At 40.2% G+C, this 26,045-nt stretch overlaps 1 protein-coding gene across 9 annotated transcripts; it reads right to left on the minus strand.

Annotated features, from left to right (window-relative positions):
• Nucleotides 1–324: 324 nt before the first annotated feature.
• cert1 (ceramide transporter 1) lies at nucleotides 325–25,584 on the minus strand. Of its 9 annotated transcripts, none has more exons than XM_017306844.1 (20): nucleotides 25,405–25,583; nucleotides 24,901–25,019; nucleotides 23,776–23,910; nucleotides 20,547–20,663; nucleotides 11,953–12,060; nucleotides 11,605–11,743; nucleotides 11,064–11,150; nucleotides 10,797–10,954; nucleotides 8,730–8,822; nucleotides 8,520–8,606; nucleotides 8,290–8,382; nucleotides 7,041–7,118; nucleotides 6,215–6,310; nucleotides 5,817–5,949; nucleotides 5,640–5,710; nucleotides 5,434–5,562; nucleotides 3,579–3,708; nucleotides 2,097–2,234; nucleotides 1,968–1,982; nucleotides 325–1,890 (listed from the first exon to the last, which is right to left on the minus strand). In XM_017306844.1, exons 2-18 carry the CDS (start codon nucleotides 24,988–24,990, stop codon nucleotides 2,107–2,109), a joined length of 1,872 nt encoding a protein of 623 aa, XP_017162333.1. In that variant the 5' UTR covers nucleotides 24,991–25,019; nucleotides 25,405–25,583; the 3' UTR covers nucleotides 325–1,890; nucleotides 1,968–1,982; nucleotides 2,097–2,106. The 9 variants fall into 9 exon arrangements, with proteins under 9 accessions (XP_017162333.1, XP_008417075.1, XP_008417074.1 ...); XM_008418853.2 differs by having other exon boundaries at nucleotides 1,968–2,001; XM_008418852.2 differs by having other exon boundaries at nucleotides 325–2,001; nucleotides 25,483–25,584.
• Nucleotides 25,585–26,045: the final 461 nt, after the last annotated feature.

A 26,045-nucleotide genomic window follows, 5' to 3' on the forward strand; every position in this document is an offset into this window, starting at 1 on the left:
GTTTTGAAAAGTGGCTTAAAAATGAGTTCCTGTAACATCGCTATTGTACCCTAAAGAAGCCAGAAATGGGTGAGTTTTAAAACAAGCCGAGTTGATGAGTGTTTGAAATACAGAAAATTATATTCAAGTTTAAAAAAGTGTCACCTACTGTGACTACAGCAGTCCTAATGACTTGAATTTCCCCCACCCCCCACGCTGAACACAGGAACACAAAATTTAAAGTTGGCTCATTGAAATATTTCAGTATTAAGATACTGAAATAAATGCAGATTTTACACATTTTCCCACATTTTTACCAAAGGGCTCAGACAGTGTGAAAAGTGGTTAGTTTCCATAAACAGTACACTTTTATTCAGCTCTTTTGTGTAATAATTTTACTTTACAGAACATTGTCAAATGCAAATACACTTAGTGCAAATAATAACACTTCAGATGTACAACTTAGAAATATACAAAGTCTGTAGATTGCTGACAAAATACAATTAAAAACACTAACTGTATTCTTCAGATGATAGAACACGTTGATCTAGCTTGTGTTATCAGCAAAAAAACAATAATCCAGAACCGTTCTAAACCTCTGAGCTCTAAGATTATTAAATCTGCGGGCGAATTTCCCAGCCGCGCAGATCAGCTGATTGAGGAACTCCCAACGCTTGCTGGCGTTAAACACAATCTAAAAGTCATGAGGTACGATGACGTGAAATGTCGACCCATCACTCCCTCGCCGCTGCCGCCCCCCAGTCTCAATGCAGTGTTGATAAATGCACGTCTGGTGGCTGTAAAGTAGAGAAATCTAGAACGTTTTAAGGGTCACCCTGGTGTCTAAGGCATTCTGGGGGTGGTTCATTTATCAGTCAAGTGGCAGGATGCCGCTGCACCGCAGTGTGGCGTGTGAAATGTAAATTCTCCACAACTGAGAGCCGAAGATGTGAACGATATTCTTCCCATCAGTTAATAATTTCACTTCTGTTGGACAAAGGCATATCTCGTTTTCAAACTTGACACGTGGAAATGGCTTTTAGTGCCTAGCAAACAATTTAGGGAAAAAAAACAAACAAAAAAAACACAGGTGTGTAGAGTGGATCTGATTGTCTCTCAACGGAGGAGAGGAAACTTCCCATCACACACCGAGGCTGATCATATGCAAATGTCCATCTGAAACACTGAGCTGGAGGTTACAGACAAATGATGAACGCAACTTAGCATTTTCAGACCACAGTTTGGCCATATTATCAGTTTAGCATTTAAAAAAAAAAAAAAAAAAACGATCCAAGACGAGTTAATAAGCAAAGTCTCTCAATCTCCCACAGACCCCGGCTAGTTGCTGTCATCAGATTCAAGCGTTTAACAGTCGATTCACATTTGTCATGTTGGTAAACTAACTGAAAAGTTACTCTCTGTACAATACATTGTGTCTATGTGCTCTCCGAAAAACTAGTTTATAACAATCTAGAAATATAAAGATTTCAAAGCTGTGAGCTCTGACCCCCCCCATCGAACAGTAAAGAGTCGTCACAAGAAGGGGCAGGGCAAGGCAAGAAAGTGGGAAACAGTGGGCAGCTGCTCCTCTCTTGTGGTAGTTTTACTTTAGCAGCAGCAAAAACAAGTAGCTGTAATACTAGTGATTATAGCACACCCAAAAAAGTCCAGGAGTAGGTAATCATATGAAATTTACAAAACAATTTACAAAAAGAAAGAGGAAGGAAAAAAAAAACAACACAACAAATCAATAACATTTCAAAGACTTCTTCAAAAAAACTCTTGAACTGACTATTAATGCACTTTCATGGCCACCGACTTGGAGGCAGCCAGTGAGATGCAGCTGGGGTGGAAACTACTGAGGTGTTAAAGTTCGCTCGTCTTTCAGGGACGTCCTGGTCATATGCAGTCCTGCTGGAAAGTTGTGTAAATGAAAAGCGAGTGGGCCACGTGGTTTCTGACAGCGTGTTGAATGAAGGGTGTCAAACCTGCGGTGGGCGAGCCTGACACAGTCAAGGAGAACTAATCAGGAAAAAATAAATAAATAACTGCAAATAAAGAGGATGTTAGCTTTTTACAATATTTAAAAAAAAAGCTAAGTGCTTGTTTCAGATTACCTCTTAGTGTTCAGAAGAGGATGGGGTTCCCAGCTCTTTTTTCCTGAACGTAGGAGGTGAAACGTTTGAGGAACTTGGGATACTCTCTCTTGGCGACGGCTCTCAGGACTGAAGCCGGAGCCCAGCCTCCTGGGTTTACTGCAGCCACACACAGGAGGGTTACCAGCTCACTCTGCAATTCCTCACAATTTGTGACCAGCCATTAAGAATCGACAACAGTAAATCAGTGCGGAGATGGCGGCGCAGGGCGCCCTCTAGTGAAAAGAGGAGGAACTGCTCTCTTGCTTCATAAACATTCAGTCAGAACCGACGCTCCAGTGAGGAAGCTTTCAGCTGCAGCCTCTTTGTTTGCAGGAAGTGACGGATCAGATGGGCTACAGACGTCTGGGCTGGGATTTCAGAGAAACAATATTACCCAGAAAATATAATATTCCATATAAAGTATATTACTTTATATGGAGAACATGGTACTTTAAAAGTGAAACTGGTCCATTGTTCCACTACACAAAGTGATTAGTTTCAAACATTTGTTATAATTTTGAGGATTACAGTTTACAGGAACTAGAAACCCAAAACATAGTTGCTCAAAAAAAAAAAAAAAAAAAAGTCAAACAATTCCAAATTGCCATGTTTGCTGTTTTAGATTTATAGAGTGGCTTAAAAGCCAACAAGCTATGCAGACAAACGCTTTATCAATCCACCTCATCACCTGAGATGATCAGATAATTGTGTCTTCATAAGAATACAATCAAACACCATCTTTGTTGCTGCGAGGCAGCTGATGATGGAGCAAAATCCAAGAGATTGATCTCTTCTGACAGGCAGCTACAACTGACAATCTAACCCTGCAAAAAACCAAATGACAAACATTTGGGTTTTCATTCAATGTCAACTACTGAAAATCAAATTTAAACAGCAAACTTATGAACTATATTGCTATTTGCAAAAACCTTAATCATTTTTCTATACACCCTTGTCCCTTAGTGAAGTCGGGAGGGTTGCTGGTGCCCATCTCCAGCCAACGTTTCGGGCGAGAGGTGGGGTCACCCTGGACAGGTCGCCAGTCTGTCGCAGGGCAACACAGAGACACACAGGACAAACAACCACGCACACACACACTCACACCTAGGGGCAATTTTGAGAGGCCAATTAACCTGACAGTCATGTTTTTGGACTGTGGGAGGAAACCGGAGTACCTGGAGAAAACCCACGCATGCACAGGGAGAACATGCAAACTCCATGCAGAAGGACCGGGGCCGGGAATCGAACCCAGAACCTTCTTGCTGCAAGGCAACAGCTCTACCAACTGCGCCACTGTGCAGCCCCAACCAAAACATGTAATCTCAAACTTACATTTAAGTTATTTTCTCAGGCAAAGAGTCACACAAAGCAAATTGTACACTACGTCACACTACTTAGCATCTTTCCGTTTGTTGGTGTAATTCCTGGGATCAAAACCAGACGGCTTGGAGAGGAACTTACCGTTGGCAACATATGTGATCTTACAGAGGATGTTGTCTCTGCTTATCTCTTTGTCCCCCTCTGGTGGGCTGACCAGCGTTTGGCAGATCATGGCCACATTGATTTTGGCACGAACACACCGGTTTGTGGGCTGGAGGTAAAGCAAAAAAGGTAAATGCAAACATTCCCAGGCTCCCAAGCTGCCCTGTGAATAGTTTAGGTTAACTATTGAGCATAAATTAGGAGTTGACTAAAACTAATGCATTTTATTTTGAGACATTTGAGTTAAAAAAGCAAATGATTAGCACAAAATACAGCACAGGGAGTATATTTTTTAAAAAAAACACGTTTCCTATTTTGCACTCTTATGTACAGCTTTAATTTTACAATTTACCCCACTAATGCAAATGGAGCGGAAACCACAGGCTGAGAACATCTGACTGTTAACGTTCACATGCATGTCTGCTTTACAGGAGGAGTCAAGTAACCCAACCCGTCACTTCCTCTAGAATATACGCATAATAAAACAAAAACATACCATCAAAATTATATTCTGACAATTACATTACATATGGTCACAGGTTGAAAACTTACATTTAGAAAACCACTGCATAGCTCACTGATATAAAGTGAACTAGTTTGGTGATAAGGTTGTTGAGGAATGCTCTGGTGTTGTGCAGATTGGAGTAACAACTCCACCGCTGAAAGGATTTAGATTTTTTTAATTGCAGTTTTTGTCAAAGGTAAGCAGACTGTCACACGTCGCTTTTAAATCCCAGCGTAGGGTGCAGGTTTGCTATGTCTCTGAGCTACTGTCCTCAGACCACAGTTCTTCTGGTATTCTTCTCCTCACCAGATAAATCACAGCATAAACTTTCACACATTAAGTGCTTCATTGCTTTCTTCTTCTTCGGCGGACACCGTCTTATGCATCACTACCTGATTTCTAAACGCAGCGTCATCACTCTGCTGCAACTTTCAGCTGGCTCAGCTGAACTGTGGCTTTTCTAAAGTTTTTCCCTACTTCTCAATTTCAGTGATGGAAAAGAAGACAACTGTTGTGGGCCGCAAGAAAAGAATAAAGGCGACTGGAAATGATCACTTGTGAAAATGACAGTGATTCGTGTACAAACCCCTACAATAACACTCAGACCCCCGACAGGTTTAGCTTTAAAGTAATTGTTTAAATTAATCAAAATGTTTCTTTTTTTTGACATGAAAGAATATTAATGTTTTGGAGACACAAAGCCAGACAAAGTCCTGGATCTGATAGAGAGTCTGTGGAGAGAGATGGATATTAGGGGGTTGAGAATAATAATTAAATAATTATAATTAAATCTGTGATGCTATAAGAGGTTTTTCCACTGATTTTGAAAGGATAATAATTTTTGACAGACTATACATTTGCTAAAAGAAAGTTAAAAACATATATGTTTTAATTACTTTCCTTAACATTGATGTATCATCTTTTGGGGAAAACCTGTGTCATTCTCTCTTCGGTAAAAAGCTTCATTTGTGTTCATTGATATTTTAAATGCATAAGCTCTTTATTCTCTTCTCTTTGTTATGCTGACAGTTGTTTGTACTGTTTATGAGGTTTTTCACTTATCTTAAATTCTCTGGTAAGTGAATCCATAAAAAAATGTTTAAACTGAACTGACGTCACTTAACATTATTTGTCAACTTATAACAACATTGAATATTTACACTTCTCTTTATACATTATCTAAATTGATGCATTTCATTTAATCTACATTTTACACAATTTCTTGAAATGAAGGCTGAAAATGGCAGAAAAAAAAAAAATGCTGTAAACAACCAAGAGCAGCAGTGGGAGTTCTATGTGCCACGATCGGTGTTTTCTGTCAACACTTACAGGAGCGTTGTCATGGTCGACAGAGAAGTTGCACACCAGCCAGGTGTCAGGATCGTTTTCGTTCGTTGCCAGAATCTTCCTGATGGCCGACAGATAGAGAATGTCCCTCTGAGAGGCGGGCCACACTCTCTGAAACACAAACCAAAGACAGCTGCAGACCAGCGCTGACCAAATGTCCAGCCCGTTTCCGTTGAGTCTGAATCTACCTTGTGCGTTTGGTAAACAATGATGGCGTTATCGGAAAGTGTTTCCACAACGTTGAAATTGTCGATGGTGGCTGAGGGAGGGAACGAAGAGGCTCGTGTCAGTCGGGTCACAACACTGAAACCGGAGGAGCTAAACGGGAGTCGGCATGACGACCCTCCCTGTCGCCGCGAACTTACTTTCCCAGTCATTTCGAACATCTGTGTCCCAGAAGTAGTGGCAGACCTCGTGTCCCGTTACGCCTTTGACAGCGTGAGTCGCTTTAAGGGGATCCAGGACGATGCCGTTCTCCTCCACTTCTCTCCTGTAAACCTGTTAGAGAGCAGGGAGAGAAGGTCGCGTTAATTTACCCACTGCAGAACCTAAACTAGAAGCAGAACAACCCCATTTAACCTTCCTAGTTTGTGAATTACGTTTTTTTGTTACTCTTGCATAAAAGCTTGACATTAGGGAGTAGTTTGTTCACTTTTTCTTGAGAACACTTCTGCTACTAATGAAAAAAAGTTGTGTTATAAAGTCGCAGCTTGCAACCAAGGGAAATGATTCATAGGCCGCTTGTTGTCTCGTCTGTACCCACCTTCATCTCTCCTTCTTCTATTACCAGCTGCCAGTTGGCATCTCCACCCACGTCCTGAAGAGAATAAGTCATATGATTCTGCACCATCTCCTCCACCTGAGACACAGAGAGACATTCAATAAGCTCGGGTTAGACAATGTTTTACATAACCCGCCTATTCTAGGCACAATTCAGCAAGAGTCAGCCTATATTAACCCACTTAAAACATTTCAGTCTTGAACAATCGGCAGTGTGTGTGTGTGTGTTTGCAGACAGGATAGGTGCTAACTTCATTCAAACAGAACAAGTATTTTGGCATATAAGCAATTCAAGGAATGTTGCCGCAGAGCAGAAACCAAATAAAATTGAGCCGACTGGTCCTGCCTGAGGGGACTCCTCAGTATCCAAACAACGTCATTAAGCAACAGCAGCACACGTCTGCACAGCTGCATGCTCGTGCCGTGAAACAGGAAAAAGGTGGAAGGATGAGAAATGGCTCTAAATTAGGGGGTTCTCTAGATTCCAGCCATGCAGCTTTAGAACAACCTCCAGGAATAATGCCTGCTGGACCCTCAAGAAAACCTTTGAGTTCAGGAATGTTCTCCAGGTGCTTTGCTGTTTTTGTATTTCTGCAAAAAAAAAAGAAAAAAAAAAAAGCTTCGGCTAAAGAATTTCACTTCAATGGAATCCAGGCAGTACAGCTGATATTTCCAGCATATCCTGGATTGAGTTGTTATAAGACATGCTCATGCTGGCTGCTCATGCTCTGTAGGAGTAGTAAAAAAAAAAAAGGGAGACGGGTTGCTGCATCCCACATCACAGGGGTCCATGGTTTGTGTGGCAGTACCTGAGAGCTGAATCTGTGAACGTCATCCGAAGCGGTGACTAGCTCAACAGAGGACACGGAGGAGGAATAGCTGCGAGGCTGCTCGGCAGAGAGATGTTTGGAAGAGAAAAGAGCGAGGAGGAAGAGCGAAGCGAGCGACTCGTTTAGAAACTGCAGAAGCAGAAGCTCCGGTGAAAATGTGAGAAAGAACTTGAATATAATCTAGGAAAATATATATTTTAGTAATTTAGAAGTGAAATTTACTCGTTATATAGATTCATTAAACTCAGAGTGATTATTTCTGGTAATTTGGGTGATTATGGTTTACAAATAATGAACTTTTTTTGTTGTTTTTCACTCAACACTTGGTTAGGGGCTCCTTTTGCTTTAATCATTGTGTTAATGTGATCAGCCTGCAGCTGCGTTGAGGTATCAAGGAAACCCCAGTTGCTTTATTAGCCGCCTTCATCTCATCTGCAGACTCGGTGACACCGTGGTCATTAAACCAGCTGTTGGTACAAAGTCCTGCTGGGAAATAAAATCAGAATCTCCAACAATCTCATCGGCAGGAGGAAGCATAAATGGTCTAACATGTTTTGATCGGCAGCTGCACCGACTCCGGACTTGATGAAACAAAGTGGACCAAGACGGTGGTTCCACTGATAGTCACTGACTTTGGAAACTTCACACACTGAATCAGAAGCAACTTCAACGTTGTGCCTGTCCACTGGCCCTCCAGCACGTTGGACTTTGATTTCTAAATAACATAGAAAACCCCGCTCGACTCCAGCTGCAGTCCACACCTTGTGATTCTCCCACAAACTCTCAAGTGAGCTTTGCTTCACAATCCTTGTAAGGCTGCCGATATTTCTATTGCTTGAGCATCTTTTTCCCATCATGCATTTTCCTTTCGCTCAACTTTCCATTAATATGCTTGGATACATTACTCTCCAAACACCCAGCTCCTTTAGAAAGGTCAATTAATTGTTTCTATTCGACTTCTGTAATCTGCTAAGGCTAAGAAACTGAGTTTGAAGGTTTTATTAGCTGGAAGCCACAATCAAAACAATATGTGACTACATGTGTAATGAATCTCTACACGCTAAGTTCCAATTTTGACATGCATTTCTAGAGTAAATTTAAAGAAATAACTAAATTCAAGAAAGGGAAAGAGACTGACACACTGCATACACAGACTACTATAGACAGTGGATTCACTAAAACCAAGAAAATGTACCATAGATACTACAAAAAACAAAACACTGCTTACCTTGTCTGCAAATCGGTGTGTACTGATGGCGGAAAAGACATCAACAGGAGAAACCGGAGGCAGCCGCGGTGTCCTGACTTTCTCAGACTGGCACTGAAGCAAACAGCATTTCAAGTTCAGCATGAGACCAGAGATTTCATATGTGCACACTAAGCTGTAGCTTAAACTACACGTGTCTGTTTTCTAAACATCGAAAACGTCAGCTTTAAGGGTTCCAGACTTCATCGCACCTGTTCTTCGATTTTATCCTGTCGGTCCAGCTCGGCTTCCACTGCGTCAAAAAATTCATCCTCATTGATCAAACTGTTGGGCCCCTCCTGCAACGAGGCAACGAGGACGGCTCAGAGCAAGATCCACCACGACAATCAGAAAAGCACATCAACAAATCCCTCTGCTTTCATTCCTGAGCCGTTTCAGCTCCAGTAATCTTATTACTTCACCTCATAGTCTGGGCCTCCGTAGTGGGACTTTTTCTTCAGTTCGTTCATTGCACATCTGTAGGCATCTTCTACCCTCCTCCTCTTCTCAAGCTCCTGCTCACAAGCACAGGGACAAAGTGTGTTTGATGTGGCTGTAACAAATACAAATACACTCCTCCCTGACTCTGCTTTAGTTATTCAGATTAGAGAAGAAAAGTCTGGGATAAAAGGTGATGAAAATATGGGTCTGGATGTCTCAAATTTAGCAAACATTGCAATATTCAGCTGCGTTCTCACACCGGCAGGTTTCGTCCTCGTCAGACGTCGACGAGGAAGAAGCTGTGACAAGTTTCTTTCTGCTGTCAATTATTTAAAATGAAAATGAAAAAAAAATTTAAGAGTAAGAAAACAATAAAATGCACTAAGTTCTGCACAGTTTATCCATATTGCAGTGATTACAAAAATAATGTCATTGTTAAATGTAAACTTAAATACATAAGAAAACAAACAAAAAAAAGCAGCAAAGTTAGGGCCAAAGTAAACCAGCCAATGTCATCAAGCAGGGTCCAAAGGAAGGTGTAGACATACAAAACCTGCTACAAAATAAACATAAGCCGATACTGTTCCAGCTCCGTAAAAAAACCACACACACGCGCACACACATACACACACACTCACAGAAAGAGACCTACTTTAAAGCTGGAGGTCTGTAAAGGTATCCATCTTTGTGTTTGGTGTTTGAGCAGCTCGGTGCTCCGCTGCTTTGAATGTTTCCACCAAGAAGTCAGTGAAGTCATTTTCTAAGATTCCTCTCAGAAGGAGTCCAAGCTGCGTTTCTCCCTTCAAATTCTTCTGATATCCAAAACTCCCCCCCTGTCTCAGAAGGTCAGCTAGCCATCAAACTCAAAACCAAATGTATATTTGAGCTGGTTACACCTGACCGTAGTTTAAGTGAGCTGCTTTTGAATTGTAGCTTTATGTGGCACGCCTTTAACACAGAGAGGGGGGGTGGGGGGTGGAAGAAACTGGTTTGGCAAGCAGTGAGCTCTAGAGAGCGAACACTTAAAGGCACAGTGACATTTAGAGCACATGGAAAAGAAAGCTTTAAGATAAGTAACTATCGTAGTCAACGCTCATTCGTTCAATTTTAATATATATATTTTAAAATAATTGCAATAATTGAATGATTAATATTTTTAACACACATTTGTCTGATTGGATCGTTTATGCTCAGAAGAGACAAGAGGCAATCTAACAAGAAACTGTTTTTTGAGAGCAATCGTATTTCTGACAAAATCTGAAAAAAAAAAAAAAAAAAATTACAGATAAAGAAAATAAAGTGTAATAACCAATGTATAATTTGTTGGTTACACAATGTGCAATACATGTAAACTATTTCATCAAAATATTAGCACCCTTTAATTGTTTTGTCACATAACACTACTTCAAAATGTAATTTTAATAGTTTTTTTTAGCGCATAGCATCAAATTCGTTTTCCCCACAGTAAAACATGGTGGTGGCAGCACCATGCTGTGTGGATGTTCTTCTTTAGGAGGGACAGAAAAGCTGGTTAGAACTGCTGGGAAGATATGAGGTTAAAACTGGAAGAAAACCCATTAGAGGCTGAAGAGGAAGTTCATCTTCCAGCAGGGCATGGACTCTAAACATACAGTCAGAGCTGTAACGATTCAAGTGAAATCACATCAATATGTGTGGCTGGCCTAGTCAAAGTCCAAAATTTCTCCATCCATTTAGAGTTTGAGTCGTTTTTGTAAACTGACATAACCGCATTAAAGTACATATATGGGGCACGGCACACTTTTAAGATATTTATATGTAAAAACATTAAAAAAAAAAACAAAAACACACAGACTTGTTTTTTAATCTGCAAACCTTTTCCTTTGCCATTTCTTTCCTTCCAGACAACTATCTATTCAAGCCGTCTTCCAAATAAAGTTAGTCCCACAGGATTCTGACAGTGTTCATGAACACATGTCAAACATAAAGACCTGAAACGCATTCACGTTTTCCAACCGCAGTCGTCCCCTGTCAGTTTCTGTCAAGCCCCCCACAGTGCGGCGTTGTACCTTGTCGAGTCTCTTCTGCCAGCTGTCTTCTCGTTTGACCATCAGCTCGATGCAGTGGGACAAAGTGGACAGGATGCCGGCCGTGGTGGCCTTAAAGGTGATGGCTTCTCCCTTGAAGTCGATCCCGTTAAAAACTTTGGGACTGGCCGGAGAAAACACTGCACCACGCAGAAAAGAGGACGTATTCACATTTTATCCATTTGTTACACTAAAATAAATATGTTTGTGCTGCTTGAGTGGATCTTTCATTTAAAACAGAAGACTCACGTTTCTCTTTGCTGCCGTTGTTGTTGTGATTGTGTTCACCTTCAGGTCTTGTAGTGGTCAGAAATTCATCTTCATCCTCCTCCACAACTGGAGAGGAAACAAAAATAACTCTATGCAATGAGGCTTCATTTATATTTGGTTAGGTTATTGAAAAAAAAACAAAAAAAAAACTCAGGGCATTATTACTTTCTCATATGTTTTGGGAACAAATTTGTGCTTTTCAAACAGATTTCAAGCTGCACCCTGCAGGTTTAATATAAAAAGGAATTCTGAAGATCATAAAAAAGGTTCTGCCTCAGAGATTAAACCGGCCACAAAACGTCCTGTAAGCAGATATCGATTTTTCCTTCCTCAGTGAACCACTTCAAGCGCTCTTCTTCAACTCTAATGCTGCATTAAACAAGAAGCTACCATCAATAAATGCTTTCCTTTGCCAGTAAAACCAAAGGCTGAAACCCAATGTGCAGTTCTGAAAACGTGATCATTACTCTTATAAAAAAAAAAAAAAAAAGTTTCTGGTGTAATATAAGCCAAATATTACCTCTGTCTCTCTGAAATTCATCTTTGGAAACCGCATCACCACAGGAGTCAAAATACTTCTGAAGAGTGTCCACCTGTCGGCACAGAATGTCCCGGAAAGTTTCCATTTCTGCGAGCTTCTCACGCAGCCTGTGGCCCTTCTGAGCAGAGAGAGGACGACATTCAGTTCAGCTGGACTTTTTTTTTTTTTTGCAGGAGATATGCAGTTTAATCCAAGCTACAAAACTTCAACCTGACATTGACATTAAATGATTTGTGTTTATTTAGTTAAATCTGGTGTTTTATTTGCAGACGCTACAGTTTTCATACCCTGAAGATACAAGACCTGATCAATGACTAATGTTTTTACCTTGAAGGAGGATGTGGAAGTGGAAGACAAGGCACTCGCAGCTGAAGTGAGAGACAACATGGAACCATGACGCCTCAGACTCGTTTCTGAGCCGTATCCGGACTCGGCCTGCGGACGCAAGCAAACAGAAATCAAAGAGAGGCAACAATGAAAGTAGAAGAAATCAAAGAAAAATCAAACAATAAGGGCGCATGAAGCTGTAGTCGACCTACAAAAAAAACAAAAACAGTGATGCACGACAAAACGCTACAGGACACAAAGAAAGCCTAGTGGTTCAGAACATTGAGTAACACTGGATCGACTCTGCAAATTGTCCTTTGATCAAGAACAAGTTCTTTAACAAATAAAGTAGGATAAATCGAACATTCCCTTCGTTTTCTTTTGGGTAAAAGTTCCCACCTCAAAAGACCCTGTCCAACATTCTCCCCCCCTTTTATGCATCTCCTTAGATGTGAATCAGTTTAAATTAAGAATAAGCAGATCAAACCTCAAACATCAGCCCGTTAAAACCCTGATCAGTGCATCTGTCACTGTCTGAGAAAACCAGTTGAAGGGCGAAAAATAAAAAATACACATGAACACAATAAAAACATAAATAAAAAAACACCTTAATGAGGAAAGATTAAACTGTATTTAACATGCAAGGGTAAAACAAAACAGAAGTTTAATTATAACATTCTCAGGTTTTATGCAACTATAAACCAATTTAATTAATGCTGTCATATTTAATATCGACACAAGATTATATTATAATGAGCAAATTACAGCTGTAATAATAAATTATGCATCAGTTTATTTCATTACAACCCAAATAAATGTTTAAAGTTAAATAATTGGGATTATGATGCATTGGTTTTTAATAGAAATAAATACTTTATTACTAGCCAAGTTACAAAACCATCAAGGTCTACTCTTGTTTCTCATTACACATTTTAAGAGACAAATTTTTTTTTTCCTAAGAAAAGCAACTTTTTATGTAGTGACACGTTATGTGTGTTGTATATCTGACCATTATCTAAAGTAGGGCGGCTAAATTTTCTGCTTCAGGCCAACATTTTCTTGAGAACTCGTTGGCTTAATATAAAATCTGGAGACCAAGAGAGCGCTGCACTGTAAAGCAGATCTATGACCAGACATAGTGGCTGCGGGGGCCATTTGTCCCATTAACTGGCCGTCATTTAACTAGGCAAAGCCTCCAGCACAGGGACAGCAGTTTTATTACAGATATCGTCCATTCGCCTGCATGCATTCCCTGACAGACACCAAAGTAAAATACCCCGTTTGTCCCACCAGCAGCTGCGAAACAGAGGCAGTGAAGTCATGATCCGAGACCAGAAACTAAACGTCATACCTGTGCACAAGCCGCATCAGCTGTGATGTTCCGAAATGTTGAATGTGTGAATCAGGATGCAAACATGCGGAGGGAGGGTTTCCTTTCTCAAGGTATTTGCTCAGGTTTAGTCACAGCTTAAGAGAGTCTAATTTTCTCTTGATTACAAAAATCAGCTAGAAGCTGCGAGCTGGTTCTGTTGGCCAACGGGAACGAATGAATGGGGAATTCTTAAAATCAGTGACTAAACTGAAAAGGGAGTCAGGTGACGACACAGAGAGACAGCATATACTCGGGCTTTGGCTGCAGTTTCTCCTATTGCAACAGAGTGACACAGTAAGGAAACTGACATAACATACAAATCAAAGAAACAACATCCGGAGTTCATCATGGACCAGGCAAACGGGTTTCCTCCAGAAAAAGGAAGTTCCTTGTGTTCAATGTGGCTGCTGTGAAAGTAAGATGTTTCTGCAGGACATTTCATGATACGCTGAAACATTTTTAAACCACAAAAATTAAAAAGATAAACACAACAAATCATTCCAGAAGATCCGGTACTAGGACAAGAACAAGCATTTTCAAATTCAAACCTCAGCGAGTGCCTCTTCAAACTGAAACGACCGACTGAATGATTAAACACACGTTTCTGGAATCCACAGAAAAAAGCCCACGTAACTGAACAACCACATGTTGTGCTCATTTTTGCAAGACACTCTTCATTAGACCAACAAAGTGAAACAGCCGTCAGGCTGTGAGAGACAGAAGTGTTTGCATTTCAAATGTCAGTCGTGATTGTCAAGTTAACCTGACCTGTGGTTTCATGTGACACGCCCGATCCACAGATTATCAATAAGGTAATTGCAAATAAAGGTCCTTTGTGCTTCGTCAGCATTGGTGATAACAGTCCCTGTTAATATTTTATGCCGTTTGCTACTGATGTGAAGATTAACAGCAAACAAAATTTGATGTCAAATTGATTTCAGACAGAAAAATTCTGAAAAATACATTTAAAATTTTTTTTAATACGAGGCCATTTATTCAGCAAAGGAAGAAAATCCACATTATGAATTGCGTTTACAGAATCAGTAGCGGTACAATTACTGACATTCTTAGCAACTGCTCTAAAATAAAATGATATGAATCATTTTGTCCTGTCACATCATGCAAGGCGATCCACTGAGATCCTGTTTGCGTTTGAGACAACGCAGCAGAATAGAGGAACCAAAAGGGTGTGGCTTTCCACACACCAATACATTTGTTATTTAAATGAAAGGTCACTATGTACCACTACCAACATGTTATCTGCATTGAATTCTGCTGATCAACACGGTTATGAAATCAGACGGGTTCTAAGATCATGCAGAGCCTCTGCTCCATACCCACTGCAGACTGCTATTGCTTCTTCAGATGTGTTTTTCTCTGCAACACAGATAAATAAAAATCTAGTGGGCTGAATTAGAATAAATATGGGTCGCCATCAGATGTTTCAGTAAGATAACGATCCAAATCACTTGCACTTATGAATGTGATGGTGCTTAAAAAGTTAAACCCATGATGAAAAGTGTGATCAATGTATAGTAAAACTCCACTCGGCACCAAAACGTTGAACGCTGCTTGACAAAATGCACCTGCTCAGTTGCATGACAAGCATGCAAACTGATCACCCGTTCATACAACGTATTTGAAATGGGATCTTGTGGTTTTACAAGTTAAATGAGTGATCAGGGGGTGTATAGCCACACACACACGCTCACACACAACAGCAACTTCTGACCAGAGTAGATTGCTGCTTGAGAAATATCCACATCGTGCACTACAAGCCTCATCGTTGTGCGGGCGCTCTGCATAGCAGAACCTGGATTCGTTTGAGCTATTCGTGTCAAAAACAGCATGCAAATAAACAGTATGGGGTGTGGAAAAATAACTCCAAGTCAGAACAATGGCACACTGGGTAGATACTGTTGAGAGAGCATGGCTGATTTACAGCGAGCAGGCAGGCAGCATGCCAAAATGCTTTAAGCCCACCATTCGGCCATTCCAACAGCCAAAGCAGAGCAGGGCACTGCTGCAGTCCTGACGGCTTGCTGGCCCCAGCATGGCCAGGCGATCCCCAACCACTCTCTGACACTGACAATGCAGATGATTTAATCCAGTTTCCCCGGACACACCTCACTACGAGACAGAGAGGAAGAGGAGGTGAAGAAGAGAAATGGATAGATGCTTAGCTTAGCTCATCATGTGAAGGAAAACAGACACAAGAGGGGAAAAGTAGCCGTTTGCTTCTCAGCATTTGGATGAGAGGCAGACACTGGATGCTCTTTGAAGCAGAAGAAGCAGACTGAGAGGCGACTTCTGCTGATAATTAAGTTGTCTCCTTTCACACAAAGCTTTTCAAACACACCCTCATAAATGGGGACCTCTTGGTCGACATGCATATATCAGGAAACCACATACCCTGACATGTGAAACCATTTCATCTCGCCCGCCTTTCTTTGCAGCATCCATCACTGTGCAGGAATCGGCGACTCTCTGCTCTTGCAGTCAGAAAAGTAGAATGTGGAGTAAAAGATGACGGGGGCATGCATGCATTAGAGAAAAGATGAGTGCTGTCTGGAGCCGTTTGTGTAACAAACCAATGAAGTACTAAAAATGTGGGCGAGTGAAGCAGCCTGCTGTATATTATGACACAGCAAAAGAGAGAGACGGAGAGCAAGAGTGGGAGGCAGGGAGCAACATTTGTCTGGATCTTATACTTTAGGTCTTGCCGCCCGACTCGTCTTTCATCTCCTTTTATTCAGCAGCACCGTGAGTTAAAGTTATGCTGTTCATCAATCTAAAACGAGAGGTCTTCCCAATTCTCTCAAATTCAAGCTCTCTAATATTCATCCAAAATTCTTTTTCTCAGCACATAGTCCCGGTGAAGAAAAAACAAAAAACATGCAATATTCATCAGGAGCTGCACTTAACATCACAGAAGCACTTTTCTCACCACCAACACAAACACACCCACGTATAAAAACACAAATGAACTCACATTGAAACAGTTTTCCCAAAGCAAGCTGATGCTCCAGCACAGATATGAAAACGACAGCAGATTCTCTTTGAAAAGTGGAAACTAATACATGTTAAACAGATGAACTTGTGATTATCGGCCATCTTTAAGCACCTCATCCTTGCAGGGTTTGATTCCCATCCCCAGTTCTTTAATCCAGAGGATTATCCTCATGATTTGCACAATCAATATTTATACACACATCTATAACAGACAAGAAGCAACCCCATTCTTAAAAGTGTATCCTATTAAGTTGAGTTGATGGTATAAAGGTGCTTGAAAATGGATTGCTCAACTTATAGAAATAATAATTATTATACTTCAACAATACAGCTAAAAATTAAGCCAGTCAGAATATTTTTACTTTTGTTGCTATGATGGATGCAATAATGAAACTATGGGAGGTTGCACAGAGGAAGCCCTCATTTGTCCATTTGGGAGCAGCACAGACACACTACCTAATGTAATGATACTTTAACCTCTACAAGGTCACCAAAGGTCACAGTTAGGGGTGTAGCAATACAATAATTTCACAATATGATATACAATATTCTGGTCACGATACGATATGTATCACAATATTTGTTGAGTGATACAATTCGGTGCATTTTTACGATTTTCTGAAAGATTTTAGAAGGACAGTGATTTTAGTGACATTTTGTGTTCCATAGACATGAATTTAGTTAACTGAAAACTGATTAAAAGCACCAACTACACAATACCTGACTGTGATTGGACAGTCTAACAGCCTGCAGCTGGACAAAATGAATCAAAGATACAGTGAGAGAATTAGTTTCTGTCATTTAATTCATGTGGATTTGACATAAAACTCAAAAGTTTAAACGGTAATCCAGGAACAGAGTGGGGAGATTATCAGCCTCTGTAGACTCTCAATATGCAAATGATTGCACTTATGCTTTTTCTTTTGGACACTGTGGCTGCATTTTGGAGTAAAAATGCAGCCACAAATGCAGTCTTTTGGACTATGGGGAAAAAGGCTTTTCTACCTTGGCGAGTTAGCCGTGGCTGTAAGCTGCTTTCTTCTAAATGCTAAAGTAGTGGCTCAGCCTCACCCCGTAGTGATTGACTCCCTGCAGCTACGCAGCGCGGCTATTCCTATGCTTCAATCTCTGAGTAGCTGCCTCTCAGACTGCCAGGATCTCATAGTTCTCTCACTCTCTGATACTCTTTGTCTGTTGCTAATAAGAATGATCGATCAGCCATCGTTATCATGGAAATCCTCACTGGCTGGGGTTTTTTTCCTCTTCGTCTTCCTGCTCAAAACACAGCGCTGCTGCGCGCCCGCTTCGGATGTTATCAACCCATATTAATTCTTCAGGTAATACTTCATTTACAGAACAGAAACCGCTAAGCTAAAAACTAATTACAAAGTGAATGCTACCAATCAAAATTTGCATTAATTTTGTGATCTCACTGCTTTTTCAGCTGCTCCGTTCGCGCCGCTACTCCTTTCCGCTTCTCTTTCACGGTTACTTGCGCAACTTTACTTCGTTTCTCAACAACAAAATACAGCCCATCGTTATTTATTGAAGATTTTACATTTCCAAATACACAGGAATCTAATGTTTCGTTTGGTTTTGGAAGCTCATTCCCCCTCACAAAATCGGAAAAGCCGGGGAATGGCGGCGCTTTTGACATTTATCTGACATTCGGAAAAATATGGTTTACAAATTTTAGCATAACTCCGCTTATACTTGGCCTATTAACACAATTTAAAAACTGGTGTGTAGTTTATAATGTGCACTTAAAGCACGAGTTGAAAGTGAGACTAAGGGAGGCGGAGTCTTGCTGCTACGCCGTAACAAACTAGACGTTTAAAAGAGCTATAAGGCTCTATGGACCCCTATGGTTTAACGGATCGATACTCGCAGATTAAAAATAGATACTTTCCGAGGGCGTAAAATATCGATATATATCGCCGAATCTATTTATTTATACAGCCCTAGTCACAGTGCAGGGCATGACCCCAAAATATTCACACTGTAACTCTAATAGATGAAAGGTATGAAGTTACTCGCACCCAAACTAAAACATCCTGCATAACACAGGACGTGAAGTGACAGAGGCAGCACAAAATTTGTAAGAAGCCATAAAAAATGAACTGTTTTTAACATTTCTGTGATTTGTTCTGGTTTATTAAGGAGAGAGCAAGTCTTAAAGTAGATAAACAAGGCTGCAGAGAGAAAAGCAGAGAACAGCTTACACCATCATCAATCCAGGAAATCCCAGATGATGATGTCATGACTTTAAAAGCGTCTCAAACATTTGAGTTAAACAGAGGCACACCCCAGGATGTTTTAAGCCAGCCCCTCAAACAAACCGCTTCCTTCATCCAGGGACAAATCCAAAACAAATCAGGCGAGAATTGTGTACCTCCACAAGTCTGGTTCGTCCTCTGGTACAATTTCCAGAGGTCTGAAGGCGACACGTCCATCTATTTAGGTCACAGAATAAACTCCAGGAATATCCATCCTATCACACCATTCAGGAAGCAGACGGGTTCCTTGTCCAAGAGATAAATGTGTTTTGATGCATCAATCCTAAAGCAAAAGTAAAAGGTCTTGTGAAGATGCTGCCTGAAGCTGGTAAGAGAACGTCATTACCCACAAGGAAACAAGTCTAGTACCAACTTGGATTAAAAGAGCAACTCGTAGAGGAAGAAGCCATCACTTCAAAAGCAAAAAAGAAATAAATAGAAGAGGTAGATTACAATTTGCAAACTCACTCAGACACAAACCTTAATTTTTGGGAGAAATGTCCTAACGATGAAAATGAATTAGAGACGTATGGTCATAGGGACGAAACATTACATTTGGAGGTAAAAAGGAAAGCTTGTAAGGCTGATAACACCATTTCAGCTGAGGAGGGGTGGCGCCCTCATGATCATGTGGTATTTTGCTGCAAGAAAGACTACTGCAGCTCACAAAATATGACGACATTACGCAGGAGGAATATTATGTTGAAATGTAGAAGAAACATCTGAAGACATCAGCCTTGAAAGTTAAAGTTTGGGCATAAGTATGGAGGTCTTCCAAATGGACAACAGCACCAAGCACACCACCAAATTTGTCACAAAGAGGCTGAAGGACAAAAAGCTCGATAAGAACTTCTGGAGAGAGCTTTTATGAGGCGGCTTACAATCCCAACTCGGTTCTGCCAGGAGGAATGAGCCAAAATTTCAGAAAACTATAACGAGAAGTTAGTGGAAGGACACCGAAAATGTTTGACACAAGTTTTAAATTTTGAAGGCACTCCTACCAAAATCTAAGGAAGTGCACGTAGACGCCTGACTTTTAGGAAAGTATATTTATAACATTATCATTGTCATTATTCTGGTATTTAACAAACAATGTATGTAAATATCTGGTTTCAATAATGTACATATTTTTCGCCCTGGGAAAAGTTACATTTTGGTGATGTCAGTACAATGTTGGCAATGCACTACCAGAAAAAAATACTACGCTAAATTTATGACTGCATCTAGTACTCTCACTGTGTAAAAGTCAAATTCATGTGATGTTCTTGTGTTTGCAGCAAATGAAGTGCATCACAAAACATGTGACTCCAGCCAAGCGAGCTCTCCAGACGGGAGTTTTCTTTGCAGAAGAGACGTTCGGCCTGTAAACAAATGGATCTAAATGCAAACTTTGACCCAAAACCTGAACAAATTCAATCTGGCCCACATACTTTTACTGTGAAGCCAAACATCATTTAACATGTCTCTGAAGGGAGCAACAGCCTAGTATCAGAGAGAGGGAAGCCCCCCGCCTCATCACCTCACTTAGATTCTTGACATTCCCCGAGTACCGAGCTCTGCATGTGTGTTCGAGTCCTTCTGCTGTCACACCCAGCCCACAGAACAGAAAACACAGAACTCCATGTCGGATCTGAAAATCTGACCTCCGATTCAACCTGAATGTTGGAGCTACGTGAATACGGCAGCCAGGAAAATATCTGATAGCAAAAAAAGATTATTTGGCTTATTGTAAGAAAACACGTTTTTAATCTTGACGGGGGAGGGGGGCACACGAACCACATGCAAACACATAAAGAACTGGATTTAGATGCCGTGAATGGACCAGTTTCCTGAATCTCTAAATTCGTAACTATGCAAACAAAAGGGTCAAGAGTGACGAGAAAGGAGAACATAAACATAGTAAGCTTATTAATGAGAATCAAGAAACTACTCACCTTATGCAGCTCTATGGACTCTATCCACTCCTGCCTGTGCTCAGGGTCCTGTGCTCTGAGGTACCAAACGCTGTCATTCACGCTGATGTCAAAACGGCACTCGTCAAACTCGTGAGGCTGCGCAAAGAGAGGAGAGGCCTCATGAATAATATCGACGAATGTTTGCTATCGGAACGGACTATAGCCGCTCACAAAATCACAATAACTAAATCTGAACTTTTCCCTCTACCTTAATTAGAGTACTGGGAAGTAGGAGCAAAATACTACTTCTATAGCTCTTTGTTACCCTAACTGAGCAGGAATGACACATTCTTGAAACACATGGAGTCAATCAATGACAGAAAGCCATATGTCACACACGATAAACAGAAATTTTAATTGAGAACTGATGTCTCGTGTCTCCTGTCCCACCCCGAAACGACTGGAGCAGGGCTGTGCGGAGAAAAAAAGAAAACTAAACATTAATTATTACAGGAAGAAGCTGGATCATTTCAACTTTGCTTTCTCCTTTAGGGAGGAATTATTCGACTTATTACGCTCCCCCACCCTGCTCCACTCACCGACTGCCTGAGGCACCCAAACACGTGCAATAAAGAATTTTACCCGTTTCCTCTCAGACTGGAATTTGACCACTGAGCTCAGCTGAGACGAGTTCAGCTTTGCAAAAAAAAAAAAAAAAAGGTTCACAGGAAGGAATAAACACACAGGAATATACAAGTTTTCTTGTCAGTTTTTTCTTTTTTTTCCCTCCAGGACCAACAAGAATCCAGCTGCCCCATCAGCTGACACAACCTTCCGCCAGCTAAGTTTAATTTCATTTGCAGAATGACGCTCATGTGCTGCCTTATTTGCTCCTGCTGACAACAGTCACATCCCTCAGGATCCTGATCACCAAGTCTGAGCCTGCAGAACTTTATGCAACATTGATTGAGACACTTTCATGTTGATAGTAGATTTCACAAGCTGCACTTTGCAACAGCCAATTGGGTCAAAGGTTTTCTATGATATTTCAGTGATCAATTATATATATCTATAAACCTCAGTAATTTCAATTTGCAGGCTGGTGTTACATTAGGAAAGCTACCCTGTCTCCAACCAGAACCTGAAGATAATCTAGGGGAGAACATTTAGGCGCATCGAGCCGTGACTGTTACTGGGGTAGAGAGAGAACGGCCATCTATCTTACTGTGCAGTATCAGACACGAACCATAAACCTCTGCTTTATGGTTCGTTCATTTCTTTTTCTCATTGTGTAAGCACTGCTGTGCAAAAAGACTGCGTACAGGAAAGAAAAACCTCGTCCGTAAGCACACGGGAGGTCGTAGATTGAGCGTGTCCTGTTAATACTGGCAATAACTAGTCGTCTTTTCAATCATTTTTCTTTTAATCGATTATTCCAAGCAACCGATTCTGTAAGAATGGAGAAGAGAAAAGAACATTTCTTCTTTATGGACTTTCACATTTATTGCGTGCCACAAAATAAAGGATTGGCACATAAAGTGTGACATACAAGTATAAAGTTCCTCCTCCAGAATCTGACTTCACAAAGTACATCACAAACACAGTGGCTTTGTCTTCACTCTTGGCCTATTAGTAGACCCCCAGTGTTGTCTCCATAGATGCTAATTATACATTTTGTTTGAGTAGCTTTAAAAAAAACCAAAAAAACAAAACCTAATGTAACGTCCAAACCACCGTTTAAAAGATTAATATTTGCCAACATAAATGTAAACAAAGTTTCACATGAGTTTCCCCAATAATACACACATGTGAGCAAATGGAAACAGCAACTGCAAAGATTGTATCAGTTGAGGTTGACAGACCTTTCAAAAGTTTTGTTTGCAATGCTTTTATGGTTTTAGTGCTTAAGCATGAGGGCGGTTTGCTGCGCATTCATTGCTGGCCAGTGAGTAACAAACTGATCATTTAGAAAAAGAAAAAAAAAAAGTGTTGTTTTTTTTTTCTTTCTGCAAGTCCTCAGACCTCACTGTCACAACACCAAGATGTTTAATATTCACAGAGAAAAAATTATGATAAAGCTGTAAACAATTAGTTTCCTGTAACACTGTTAGCAGCATACCCTGGCTGGACGGGGTTTCCATTCTGTTCACAAGCTGAAAGGAGCTGGCTGAGAGCTTTACTTGTACAGTTTTAATCCAGGTCCAAATCAAATAATCCCACAGGAGGGGAAAAAAGTGCAAAAATCACAGTAAAACCATTTGTTTGGCTGCTGCAGCTCAAACAGGAGTGAATATTTAACTAGAGTGTGGAATTTCAGCATATCTCACTTGCAGAGGGAAAATGCCAGAACAGTGATTACACTGTATGAACCAAACTTACATTTAACAGGAGAAAACATCAGTTTCAAGTAAACAAATAGTTTTTAAAAAGCCCGAGGGTGCTATTATTGAAACAATCTCAATGACTGACTAAGTGCCATTGTGATGTGAATAACAAGTGGAAATTAAGAGGAAATTTTACATGGGTCATTTAAGTGACTACCTCCTTGTACTCCTAACAACTTCATTAGCCTCTTATCTTTATACCCCAAGAGTATGTGGATTAAAGAAATCCAACTGTCTGCTGAAAAGGAATTAAAATAACGATGGAAGAAAGCCTCCCTATAGATCTGTTACTGCGACGAGTCTGCAGCTGCCATTTACACTGCAGTCACTTGATCTGTGACTAACCTACCGGCTTCACTGTTCCCTCAGAAACAGAGCTGTACTTATAGATATATTTTCAAGAACTTAGTTTGATAAAGCAGAATCTCTTTTATGGCAAGGCAGATTTTGATATTGCCTCTTTTTACAGTGAAACTTTTATTCTATGAAAAAGGAACACGACCTAAAGGACTATTGCAACATAATTTGTAGATCCTCTTAAAAGGCAGAGTATTGACCAAGAAACATTTATTTAAAGCTTCATTGCATGAGCAAATAAATTTGATTCACAAAACATTTCAATGTAAATTGAGGGGAATAATCACTCCATAATGTTGGTGTTTTAAATGTAATAACTCTCCTATTTTATTGGTCTTGGCATGATTTAAAACCATATATTTTTTCTTTGAGATTAAACTATATATATATTTTTTTCCAACATATTATCTCCAAGGTATCTGGTTAAAAAGCAGACATGTTGCAAAGATGCAAAACCGCATGATATTTTGTTTTGGTGCAATATTAAGCCACAAATTTCCCTCCTCTCCCCTGAGGTTGGCACTTACTGTGATAACAGCCTTGCTGAGGCACAGGGAGCCTCTGCAGCCGTACTCCCGTTCATCCTCCGACTTGTAGTAACTCAGTGTGTTGTTTTTTAGCACAACCCATCGGTCCTGCCATCCGTGTATATAATTCGTCCACTGAAAGCACACAAAATTTTTTTTTTAATTTGTAGCATGCAGTTATAGCTCCAAAATGCTATCAAAAATCTTTTCAGCGACTAATTAAAATGTAATTTTTAGGAGGTGAATTCAAATTTGAAACCTCATGACGGGATAGATAACAATTTGCAGGAATTACATTTTCTGAAGTAATTCACAACAAAGTTAAGATACTCTTCATCCTGTACATGAATTAAAGTATATTTTTATATTCTGTTACTTGTTAGATGTATGCAGATGACACTGTTTACATACCTGTAGAAGCTGAACAGTGGAATAAAGGAGGACTGTCTTTTGTAATAGTTACGTAAAGCATGTTTGCATCTCAGGATGAATAAAATTGTTTGCCTGTCTATAAATAGAGATCCAGAAGTTGCAGCAATATATAAAGAACTTTCAGCAGTACTTTATATGTGTGTTTAGGTGCAATAATGGATTCACAAATTACACATATTAAAAAAAAAATCTATTTAATTGTTAACTTAAGAAATACAAGGAAATATAAAGATAAGAAAGAAATAGTTTCACTTATGAGTCATCAAGAACACACAGGCAGGACTTTGTTATATTTGAAATACTGTCAGGTCAACACAAACCAGAATGCCAATCAATACAAAAATCATACACACCAACTTAAATATTAGTCAAACTAAGGAATTATGGGTTTGTTTTCCAGAGGAACTTTATTTGAACATTTTTCAGTTGACTAACTGTGTGGTTTAACTTTCTAATCTTGTTTTATATCACCAACCTGCAATCTAAGGAACCTTAAATTGAGATTAGCCTTCATGTCCCAATCGGGTACATTTACATGCACTCCACTACTTGTGTTAATCAATGAGTATTGTGATTTTCCAAATGAGAAATAAAGATAAACAAAAGTCACGCGGCTATTAACTCGTGATTCTTGTAGGGTGGTGTTTACATACCCTTTTGAGACTATATGTGTGTTAATTCGCCATAACTTACTTTGCTTAAAACTCCTCCGAACTCCACAGGCTGGCCGGATTCTGGGTCCACATCCTCATCCGAACCGGACGATGAACTCTTCTCGGACATTGATTTCCACGTTTCAAGAAAGCCCGTCTCTGATTTTATCGACAGAACACCGCAGCTCAAGGTTAGAGGCTTGATTAGCTATCAGTTTAACAGCTTCACGGCCAAACTCGCAGTTACTTCAAATTGTAATCCTAAACGGCAGCAAAATAAAGATAACTAGGCATTAAGCATACATGCATAACAAATAGAACTGAAGAGTGCTATTGCGATTTTTCCATGACTGTTTGAAGCAGCTAGATTTACTCATAAAAAGTTAGTCTGAAAGTGACAGCTGGGTCTCGGATTCTCGATTTTGCGGGCTTTGTTTTGAAACTGATGTCGAATACCAATAAGCCTAGCTAACTTAGTTAGCTAGGCAAACGACGAAACTAGCTAACAGTAACTACAAATGACTAACAAATTGGTGCAATTCACCTTAGGTATGGCAGCAATAGTCGACAATATGCTCAAAAAAGGCCTTCGTGTTAGCGCAACACTGCAACTTCCACCTACTAGTAAGGAGCCAAAGAACAGCCTCCCTGCTGTAGTCCGCAGTTCAGTTAGCAGTAGCGGAGCTCTGACTAGCTCTGTTGGGGGAGGAGCCGCGGCCACGCTTTACTGTGTACCTGTCAAGTTATCAAGTAACCGAGGTTACAGTCATACCGGAAACACTGTAGCCCCTTAAAATTAAAAGCCTTTCGACAAGTACGACAGAAACCAGTTTAACTTGCACGGATTTATTTGTAGGTGTTATTAAATGTATTTTTATTAAAGTTTTGTACAGTCTGCGATGAAGATTGCTTAAACCAAGGTAAGTTTAAGCAACTTATCTGCATTTTATTAAGCTACACGTAAGAAAGTGATACACACGGTTTACAAAAGTTGCAGAAACTTTTGAATCACTGCCTACTGTTCCTGAAGTCATTTTAATGAGATATCAGAAAAGACACCAAAGTGACTTCAATTTTGAATCCTAGAAGACAAAGCACTGTCCCTGCTTTTCTGATGTCATACATTTTTCACTAAAGGTGTGTGATACTGCATATTTTGGTATCAAAATCAATCAAAACCAAAAT

The sequence above is a fragment of the Poecilia reticulata genome, linkage group LG9 (assembly GCF_000633615.1).
Source record: "Poecilia reticulata strain Guanapo linkage group LG9, Guppy_female_1.0+MT, whole genome shotgun sequence".
Taxonomy (NCBI): Eukaryota; Metazoa; Chordata; class Actinopteri; order Cyprinodontiformes; family Poeciliidae; genus Poecilia; species Poecilia reticulata.